General features: G+C 38.8%; 1 protein-coding gene across 1 annotated transcript; it reads right to left on the minus strand.

The window, feature by feature from the left end:
• Window positions 1–7,236: 7,236 nt before the first annotated feature.
• Window positions 7,237–8,184, minus strand: LOC101422298 (olfactory receptor 52H1-like). Its single transcript, XM_004463193.4, has one exon. The coding sequence runs from the start codon at window positions 8,182–8,184 to the stop codon at window positions 7,237–7,239; it is 948 nt and encodes a 315-aa protein (XP_004463250.1).
• Between the last annotated feature and the right edge of the window lie 3,190 nt (window positions 8,185–11,374).

Below are 11,374 nucleotides of genomic sequence, written 5' to 3' on the forward strand. Positions count from 1 at the left end.
CTCATTTTTCCTTATTAGTCTTGCTAAGGGTTTGTCAATTTTATAAATCTTCTCAAAGAACCAAACTTTTGGTTTTGTTAATTTTTTGAGTGCTTATTTTCCATTTCATTTAACTCTGCTCTAATATTTATTATTTCCTTCTTTCTATTTGCTTTCTATTTTGGCATCATGTGCATTTATGTCTTTGATTTTAGCTCTTTCTTCTTTTTTAATATAGGCATTTATGGCTATAAATTTCCCTCTCAGCACTGCCTTTGCTGCATCCCATAAGTTCTGACATATTGTGTTTTTTTTTTTCATTCATTTAAAGGTAGTTAATGATTTCTTTTGCAATTTCTTCCTTGACCTACTTATTGTATAAGAGTGTATTTCTTAAGTTCCTTGTTTTTGTGCCTAATCTAGTTCTCTGCCCCTTACTGATTTCCAGCTTCATTCCATTGTGGTCAAGGAAATTACTTTGTATAATTTCAATCTTTCTGAATTTATTGAGAGTTGCTCTGTGGCCTAGCATGTGGTCTATCATGGAGAATGATCCATGTGTGCTCCAGAGGAGTATATATCTTGCTGTATTTGGGTATACTATTCTATATATGTCAATTAGATCTAGATCCTCTAATATGTTATTCAAGGTCTCTGTTTCTTTATTGATCTTCTGCTGAGATGTTCTGTCTAATGGTAATAATGATGTAGTGAAGACCCCTACAATAATTGTAAAGACATACATTTCTCCACTTAGTTTTCCCAATGTTTGCCTTATATATTTTGAGGTGCCCTGATTAGGTTCATAAATGTTTCTGATTGTTCTTTATTCTTGATAGAGTACCCTTTTCAGTATTATATAGTGTCTGTGTTTGTCTCTTACAATAGCTTTGCATTTAAAGTATATTTTGTCTGGTATTAGTATAGCTACTCCCACCCTTTTCTGGTTATTTTTGTGTGTAAAATTATTTTCCAACCACTCACTTTCAAACTTCTTGTGTCTCTAGATCTAAGGTGAGTTTCTTATAGAGAGGATATAGATGGGCAATATTTCCTTATCTATTATGCCAATCTCTGTCCCTTGATTGGAGAGGTTAAGCCATTAAATTTCAATTCTATTACTCTCAAAGCATTACTTACATTATCATATTTTCTTTAGGCTTATATATGTCATATGTTGCTTTAATTTCTCTTTTTATCTTTTTAGTTATTCTCACCAATATTTTTCACATACTTTCCTCCAACCTTCTCTCTCCTGTTTGTTCTTTTCAACCTGCAAAACTCCCTTTAGTATTTCTTGAAGGGCAGGTTTCTTGTTGACAAACTCTCTTAATTTCTGTTAATAAGTGAATATTTTGAACTTCCATTCATTTTTTTTTCTTTTAATTATTTATTTATTTTTTAAAATTACATTATGAAAAATATGAGGTCCCATTCAACCCCACCGCCCCCGCCCCCCACTCCCCCCACAGCAACACTCTCTCCCATCATCATGACACATTCAATGCACCTGGTAAGTTCATCTCTGAGCATCACTGCACCCCATAGTCAATGGTCCACATCATAGCCCAGACTCTCTCACGTTCCATCCAGTGGGCCCTGGGGGGATCTATAATGTCCCATAATTGTCCGTGAAGCACTATCCAGGACAACTACATGTCCCGAAAACGCCTCCACATCTCATCTCTTCCTCCCGTTCCCCACACCCAGCAGCCACCATGTCTACCGTTCCCACACCCATTCCACATTTTCTCTGTGGACATTGGATTGGTTGTGTCCATTGCACACCTATGTCAAGTGAGGGCTTAGATTCCACATGGGTACTGGATCCATTCATTTTTTGAATGCCAGCTTTGCTGGATACAGAATTCTTGCCTGAGAGTTTTTTCTTTAAGTACCTTAACTATGTCATATCACTGCCTTCTTCCCTTCATAGTTTTGGATGAGAAATCAACATTTAATCTTATTGAGCTACCCTTGTATATGATTGATCTCTTTTCTCTTGCTGTTTTCAGTATTCTTTCTTTGTCTTGAATGCTGGCCAATTTGATAAATATATGTCTTGGGGTAGGCCTGTTAGGATTCATACTGTTTGAGGTGTGCTGTGTTTCCTGGACATGTACAAGAGTTTGGAAATTTTCAGTCATTATTTTCTCTAACACTCCCTCTCTCCTTTTCCTTTCTCTTCACCCTCTGGAATGCCTATAATGCATGTGTTTATGCATTTCATGTTGTTGTTAAAATCCCTCAGTTTATGCTAAATTTCTTCTATCTTTTTATTTATCTCTTCTACTACCTGTCTGATTTCAGGTGTGCTGTCTTCAGCATCACTGATTCTTTCCTCTTCCTGTTCAAATTCATTGTCATGTGCTTCCAGTGTATTTTTTATTTCTCACATTGTGCCTTTCACCACCACCAGATCTGTTATCTCTTTATACATGTTTGCAGTTTCTTCAATATGTTCCCCCAGAAAAGGAAAGGAGAAATGACTTTATATGGCTACGAGTCTCTAAAAAAGAGTCTGGATGCTGTCAGAAGGATTGCCCTTATGCACAACTGAGCAGAGTCTAAGAGACAGATAAAGTAGATACAATCCCCAGGTATTGGCTCCTTGGAGGGCTAAAGAGACCCACGGGTTCTATGGTCTTGGCAGATAGGGTTCACTGCCATGTCAGATGGCCCTTCTTTGGAGCTGGTGTTTCTGCGTGATGAAACTGGACTCAGATGGGATCTCTTTTCATAAGACTTTCATGCTACTTTACTGGAATTGTAGTTGGTGTTGGAGTTTAAGATATATTTAGGGGATTTGAATCTCTGGACTGACAATATGATAGCCAGGCCCTGAGCCTCAACAGACTCCAGCTCCTACAATCTGATTTATTGGACTCACCTCACTCAGCTAAGATGGAGTTGAAGAAGGACAACCACCACACCATGGAGCCTAGAGAGCCTACAACTGAAAGCAGGAGGATTGTATCCACTATCCATGTGGAATCTGAGCCTCCTCTTGACATAGAGGTGCAACGGACACAACCAATCCAAGGTCCACAGAGAAAAGGTGGCATTGGAGTGGGAAAAGTGGACATGGTGGCTGATGGGTATGGGGAATGGCAGGAAGAGATGAGATGTGGAGGTGCCTTTGGGACTTGGAGTTGCCCTGGATGGTGCTTCAGGGGCAATCACCGGACATTGTAAATCCTCCCAGGGCCCACTGAATGGAATGGGGGAGAGTATGGGCCATGATGTGGACCATTGACCATGAGGTGCAGAGATGCCCAGAGATGTACTTACCAAATGCAATGGATGTGTCATGATGATGGGAATGAATGTTGCTGGGGGGGGAGTGGTGGGGTGGGGGTGGTGGGGTTGAATGGGACCTCATTTTTTTTTAATGTAATATTTTTTTACAAAATCAATAAAAAAATATATATATGTTCCCCCAGTGTCTTCTTAATATCCTTTATCTCTTCCTTCAGTTCATTAAGTTGATTCATGATATTCATTTTGATATCCTTGTTTAATTTTTCCACATTATCCATCTCCTCCTATTGTTCAGTTTGTTCATTAGACTGGACCATGTCTTCCTGTTTCCTAGGATGGCTTGTAGTTTTTTTGTTGTTGTTGTTTTTTGTTTTATTTTTTGATGTCTAGGCATCTGTTTATCTTGATGGGCTTATTCAGTTGGTTAACTTGTATTTCTCCACTGGTTTTATTTTGTTTATTTGCATGTGTAAGGTTACTTTATTATGCTTGGTTCCTCTTACTCTATATCCTTGCTGTTGTCTGTGTTCCCCTGAAAAAAAAATAGGACCAGAGAAGAAGAAAAAGATAAGAAGAGAAAAAGAATAATAGTAATAATAATTTAAAAAAGGTAGAAGAGGAACCATACAAGAGGTAGGAAGCTAAAAACATAATGAATTAACAGCCATAAAAATACAACGGAATAAGAATTTAAAATAATGAATCAAGAAACAAAGCAGAGAATAAAAATAGAATGAATTAGCGGGCTGGACAGATGGGAAGAGAATAAAAGATGAAAAAAATGGGAGAGAGAGGAGAAATAGTAACAATGAAGACCAAACAAGAAGAGGTTGAATGAAAGAAAAACAATTCTGTTGCTTTTGTCAGGAAATAGAAAAGTGAAGGAAAGAAAAGAAAGAATGTAGGTTGAAAAAATAAATAAAAGGAAAAAAATAAACAAAGAAAAGGAAAAGACAGCAAACAAGAAACAAAACAGCAACAAAAAACAACCCAGGAGAAACAGCCTTCCCTCTTAGGTCCCTAGGGACCTTCTCAGGCTGCTGGTGCTCATCGATTAATTGCCCAGCAGCTTACGTTCTGCAGGTGATGTACACAGTTTTAGCAAACAAAATTCAGGAAAAAGAAAATGGAAAGAAAAAAAAGAATTGATAAAAAAAAAAACAGGTAAAAAAAAGCCCTATAACAAAACTGTAGAATCTCAATCTCATATTTAATCTATATATTCCCTATCATAAGGTGCTAGCTGTGTGCCTGATAATTCATTAGATTTCTCCCTGGACCCCCTCTCTTAGCTGGTACGGAGATTTCTACATGCACGGCCTGAATTCCTCCACTTAGCTCTACTTGCTCCATAGGTTAAATGGACTTTTGAAAGCTTGTCTGGAACGTCCCTCAGACGAGTTGGACTTCTAACAGTTTTTAGGAGCTGGCCTAGTTACATGTCTGTCTCCACCCCCTCCTTGATCTAGTCCTCTCTCCTAGGGCAGCTGGGTGTGACAGCCTGTTTGATCAGATCTACCCTCCCCTCTCCCTGCGGGCCACCTCAGTGATGGTTGGTGTCCTCCCCAAGATTCAAAGGGGGCTCAGGTGACCAAATGCACTAAAAAAAAACCTACTTTCCACCCTCTTCCAGGCCCCTCTTCCATCCAGGGAGTGCTCCCTCCCACTCGGCTTGCTGGTGAGAGCCAGGGGTTCCATGGAGGCTATTTGTTTGAGGATAGGGCTTATGTGCTGTTTTTTTCCAGCCACAGGTGTGAGAAATTCATGGTTTTCCCTTGACCTCTTTGTCTCTTTGTCCCACATCCTCCTGGACAATGATTGGCAGCTTCCTGTTCTGTAGATCCACAAAGAAGCTCCCTTGGGTAGGTTTCTGTCCTTTCTCCACCATTTTTTTTGTGAGAGAGCTGAACAATGCCTACCTACAATGAAACCATTTTCACAGAACTCCTGTCTGTTTACTTTTAACCTCTTCTTCAGTACCACTCTGTCTCAACTTAGTTATTTTTTTCTTTCATCCTGGCTTCAAATCTCCAATTATCAAGTCTTTATTGCTTTTACCATTTGGAATAATTCAACTCTCTATTTTCACCCCCTTCTTCCTGGTATATCCTGTACAATTCCATATTTCACAAGCAAAGAAGTAAATAAGTCATCTTTTATTATTTTATTATTTTATTTTTAAATTATGTTTGTTTACTTAGTTTGGGCTTTTATTTGCAAAGGTTTTGTATTGCAGATGGGTCTCAATTGTGGCAGCGAGGATCACTGGTGTGAAGTGTTGGTTGTGGGGAGATTTGTGGGGAGGTGTGCACCTGGGACCATGCCTCTGTGGAATATGAATGTGTCCAAGTTGTCATGGGATGTTGTCTCAGTGGGTGGAGACCCACACAATAATCAAAAGAATATTGAATTACCATCCTGGAAAGTACCGTTCTATGCTCTAATAGACTAGCAAGAATCCCTTGAGTATGTGGACAGTGCCTAGTGAAAAAGGACAGATCAATACACCAGGCCCTTAATGCTTGTGAAATAGAAACTTATCTTAATATTATATATTATCTAAAAGTTACCTCCTAAAAGCCTCTTTGTTGCTCAAATGTGGCCTCTCTTTAAGCCAAGCAGCATATAAACTCACTACTTTCCCCCCTGAGTAAGACATGACTCCCAGGGATCAGCCTCCCTGGCACCAAGGGATTACTACCAAATGCCAACTAATGATGCATCTGGAAAAAGATCTTGACCAAAAGAGGGAAATATTAAATACAAAAGAGTTTTTATGACTAAGAGAGTTCAAAGTCAGTCAGGAAGTCATTTCAGAAGTTATGCTTATGCACAACTCAGACAGATCTCACTAACTGACACAGTAAAAAGTGCTTCAAGCATGGGGAATCCAGGAGACTCTAGAATTACCTGGACACTATAGGCAGGGCAGACAACCCCAGGAATTTGGCTACCAGTCAGGGGTCCTTACCTTGGAATACATGAATACCTATCCCCCAATGTATTGAAGTTGGATTCATTTGTAAGTTCCCAACACATGGTTCTTAGGCCACATTTATTTGTAACTATGATTACTACTATACCCATTAAATATGTGTCCCAGAGATTTAAATCTTCTGGCTGTTCATATGCAGGTTGAGCTCTGAATCTCAGCAGAGTTGCAGGCAACAACTACCTTTCAGTTCATCAGAGTTGTCCTCAAAAACTAAAAAAGATGATGATGATGGACAATGCCCACCCCCCAAAACATAGAGTATCTACAACTACAAGCAAGACAGTTCCATCCATCTGCCCCATGGGATATAAGCTCCCTCTCAATTGGAAGCAGAGTGGGCAACATCATCCCCAAATCTTCAAGATCAATGAATGAAGAAACAAAAAGAGGGAGTGCAGCTATGGACTAAAGTATACTTATTATTATTCTAACAATGGAATAATTTGTAACCCAGATATAAAGGCACTGGTCACCAGAGTTTCTGAGGGGAGGGAGAAGAAATAATAGGTGTAACATGGGGCATTTTTGGGATATTGGAATTATTCTCCATGACATTGCAATGATGGAAACAGGCCTTTATATGTTTTGTCAAATCCTATAAAATTGTGCAGTGCAAAATGTAAACCATAATGTAAACTATAGATCATGGCTAGGAGCAATGTTTCAATATGTGTTCATCAATATTAACAAATGTACCACAATAATGAAAGATGTTGTTAATGAGGAAAAGTGTGTGTGTGGGAGGAGTTGAGGTGTGTGGTAACTCCCTATGTTTTTTATATAACATTTATGTAATCCAGTGTTTCTTTGAAAATAAAATATAAGAAGTCATGAGATAAATTTTTTATCCTTAAAACTATCTTATATAGATTATACCATTTTCCTGGTACACAAAAGTAGCTACAGGCAGTTCTTGCTTTAAATAGTATTTGGTTTTTATTTTTTTGACACATTATATACACTATGAACTTATTGCACTCTTTCCAATTTTTAGTGGACCATCAACTTATATCCTTGGTAGAGAACAAGAGTATGACTTTATCCCTGACTTGCTTGGTCTTTACTCCGTAAACAATGGGGTTCAATGCAGGTGGAATAACAATGTAAAGGTTGGCAAACATGATATGGAAACTATGGGAGACATTGTGCCCAAAGCGATGGGCAAGGATGGAGAAAAAACCTGGTGTATAAAACATGAGGATGACACAGACATGGGAGCCACAAGTGCCAAGAGCTTTCTGGCGGGCTTCTTGAGAAGGGAGATGAAATATAGTGCAAAGGATGAAGATGTAGGAAATGGCAATGAGAATGACATCTGAGGTGACCGTCATGATGGGAACACAAAAGCCATACCAGATGTTGATAGAGATATCAGCACAGGCAAGTCGGGCAACGCCTATGTGCTCACAGTAGGTGTGGGGGATGATGCGTGTCCTGCAGAAAGGCAGGCGTGTCAGCAGGAATACATCTGGCAGGATGATGCAGAAGCTTCGGAAGGAGATGGCCACAACAATCTTGATGATGGTTTGGGGGGTCAAGATGGTCGTGTATCTCAAGGGAGAACAAATTGCCACATAACGATCAAATGCCATGGACATCAGAATGGCTGAATCTAGAACAGAACTGTAATGGAGGAAGAACATTTGTGTAAGGCACCCTGGGAAAGTGATTTCTTGAGCCCCAAGCCAAAAGATACTGAGTGTTTTAGGTACACAAGCTGTGGACAAGATGAGGTCAGTCATGGCCAGCATGGAGAGAAAGAAGAACATGGGTTCATGAAGGCTGCGCTCCACTGCAATGAGGTAGAGAAGGATGCAGTTTCCCACAACAGCCACAATGTAGATGGCACAGAAGGGAATCCCAATCCATACATGGAATTCCTCCAAGCCTGGGATCCCCACCAGAATGAAAGGACCTGAGTTGAAACTGCTCAAGTTGAAAATGATCATTGCGAACTAGGAAGGCACAAGGTCCAGACTCTGAGGACAGAGAGTGATAAACAGTAGTTAGGGTAATTTGATGGCAGTCTCATTTCCAACCACTGAACATTATTGACACCTAAAATAGGGTTATAATATAATTAATTAAGGTAGTATACATTTGAGAGTGAATAAAAGTTGAGGTTAATAAAGATGGCAGGCAGTATGTATAAACCATGATTGTTCCAGATATATTGGGATATGTGGTCATTCTATTTAAAGAGAACCCCTTCTCTCTTTTAAAAAACCCACTCTTCTTCATAACTTCAGGAAGCCTTCCTGATTGGCTATAATCAACTTCCCATTACTTACCTTGACTGATTAAAAGACATACTTTAGCAAGGTTGATAGATTATAATTTATATGCCTTTGTGATTATCATTGTTTATTATCTGCTTGCTCTGTTACTGTGGAATATCCATCTCTCCCTCAGGGCAGCTACTCATTCCTTTGAAGGCTTCTTGATGACTATGGATTTAGACTTGTGAGATCAATACCCCTTTATTACACCCAAAGTTGAATTCAGTTCAACACTATATGAATTCTATACTATGTTGGTACCACTGGTAAGTCAAACATGAATTAGAAAAGTCCTCGATAGCTGAAGACCATATGCCCTTATTCCTCCAAAGAAACAATTTCCAGCACCCTAGATTACAATATTCTACTCCTTTTGATTTACTAACATTATCAGTCAAAATTTATGACCAAAAAAAGTTTGTTTCTTTATGAACAAATATTAACCTAGATAGCCTCTATATCCCAAGAAAAAAACTCTCCTGGATTCCCACAAATTAATAACTACAATTTACACATTCCCTGACCCATGCTTACATTGTTAAATACACTTTACTCTTATATATTTTACCCACATATAATCTTACACAAAAGTAAAATCACAACTTCCATTTCTCTCTTTCTCACACACATACAACATGCACAGAAGACAGAGACTACCAGGAAGATATAAATGATTTCATGACTGGATTTTGGAAGTGCCATATGCTTTGTAAATTCCCAAAACCTTTACTCCTGGATTTTCTCCTTTAAATACTAGGTCTTCCTACCTATTTTCTAGCAATCCCTTATTGTACATACACAGAAAACTATTTGTACTCTACATATAGCCAAACAGCAATACCAAAAATTCTAAGCACCAGTACTAAGATGAGAAATGTGATAACTATGTCCCTCAGATTCTAAACTTGACAAGGCCAACAATCCTTTTCATTCTTACCCCTAAATCCCCTTTTACCTCTTTTTAAAGTAAGAAGTCCAGCTCGCAATACTGTCTATCTCCCTGACCAAAGTTGAGTTTCTCCTCTTTCTTGTGTTTGGCCTGAATTATATTATTGATGTGGAGACAGTGGCCACTAAAGCTGCTGAAGGCAGGGAGAGGGAAAAAGGGGTGTGACATTGGGGCATTTTCTGGACTTGGAGTTGTCCTAAGTGATACTGCAGGGGAACAGATGCTGGACATTATATATCCTGCCATAACCCACAGAATGGTCTTCAGGGAGAGTATAAACAACAATGTAAACTATAACCCATGCAGTGCAGCTGTGCTCCAAAATGTATTCACCAAATGCGATCAATGTGCCACACTGATGAAAGAGGTCATTGATGTGTGAGGAGTGTGGGTTTGGGAAGTGGGGTATATGGGGACCTCTTACATATTTTTTTCCTTCTTTATTTTTTTTAAATGTTACATTTAAAAAATATGAGGTCCCTATATACCCCCTACCCCCTCATTCCACTCCTCCCACATCAACAACCTTTTTCATCATCATGGCACTTTCATTGCATTTGGTGAATACATTTTGGAGCACTGCTGCACCTCATAGACAGTGGCTTACTTTGTAGTTTACACATTCCCTCCTAGTCCACCCAGTGTGCTATGGCCGGACATACAATGTCCAGCATCTGTCCCCGCAGTACCAGCCAGGACAACTCTATTTTGTGTGATCTATGAATCTTAAAATAAAAGAATAAAAATTTTGCTTAAAAAATAATACTTTTTCTTTTGGACTCTTATCTATAAGTAAAAGCAATTTTCTTCTGTCAATGTAAACCTTCTTCTAGAGTGTCACCATAATTCACATATTCTACGTTCTGAGGACACAGTCCAGAATTCAGACAACTTGCTGTAGTACAGCCTCCATGTCTGCTAAGTATCTGTGTTCTCCAGCTCAGATACCTACACCACAGTTCTCTTCTCCAGTGTGGGGCCTCAAACTTACCTCTTGCCAGCATTAGAGACCTGATTGTGTTTTTTATCACTTCATTTGAAGGCCCCACTCCTCTGCTAAGCACATACTCAACAATATATGGCATCAGAATCCTCATACCATATACTTTGAATCACAAATTCCCAGCTTATTTGAGATCATCCTTTATTCATACATATGTGGGGAAATGTCTTCTCTGAATTTTATATTTCTATGCATTCAAATACAATGTGTTCATACATTATACAAAAGCACTCACAAACACACACTTTGGCATGCATGCAAACTCCCAAGTTTGTCATTCTACAATCAGACAAATTTACAACATGGGAAAACTGCAAGACAACCAGTCTGGTATTTTCAATACATCAATAAAAAGGGGGAGAGGTGCAGGAAAGGAAATACCTTAGAGAATATAGAACTAAAACTCAAATGCGGTGTAGTTCTTGATTGGATTTTGTTTAAACAAACTAGGTTTAGAAGACAATTGATAAATAATGGGAGATTTAAGTATGAACTAGGCAATAAGTGATATGAAGGAATCTGTGTTAATATTACTGGATGCGACAATGTTATTTTGGCAGATATATGCATACACACAGACACAACACACAGGTGTACAAGGAGTGTAGAAATAATTTATTAGTGCATAGGGCCCAATCTGGAGACAAATACAGGCATGATGTATTGGCTGTGTAAACTTGGGTAAGCTACTTGAATTAGCTGATCCTCTGATTCTTAAATTATTAAAAAGGCATAATATCCCTGGTTCTTACATGTTATTAGGACAAAATAAGACACACCCATAACATCCTTAGTGTAGTGCCTGGCCCAAGGCAAGCTTGCATCAAGTGCTTCTACTTGTTATTGGATTATATTTTATGCCATCATTATAATCTCAAGCAGTCAGACCATACAATAAAGAAGAGAAC

The sequence above is a fragment of the Dasypus novemcinctus genome, chromosome 10, assembly GCF_030445035.2.
Source record: "Dasypus novemcinctus isolate mDasNov1 chromosome 10, mDasNov1.1.hap2, whole genome shotgun sequence".
Taxonomy (NCBI): Eukaryota; Metazoa; Chordata; class Mammalia; order Cingulata; family Dasypodidae; genus Dasypus; species Dasypus novemcinctus.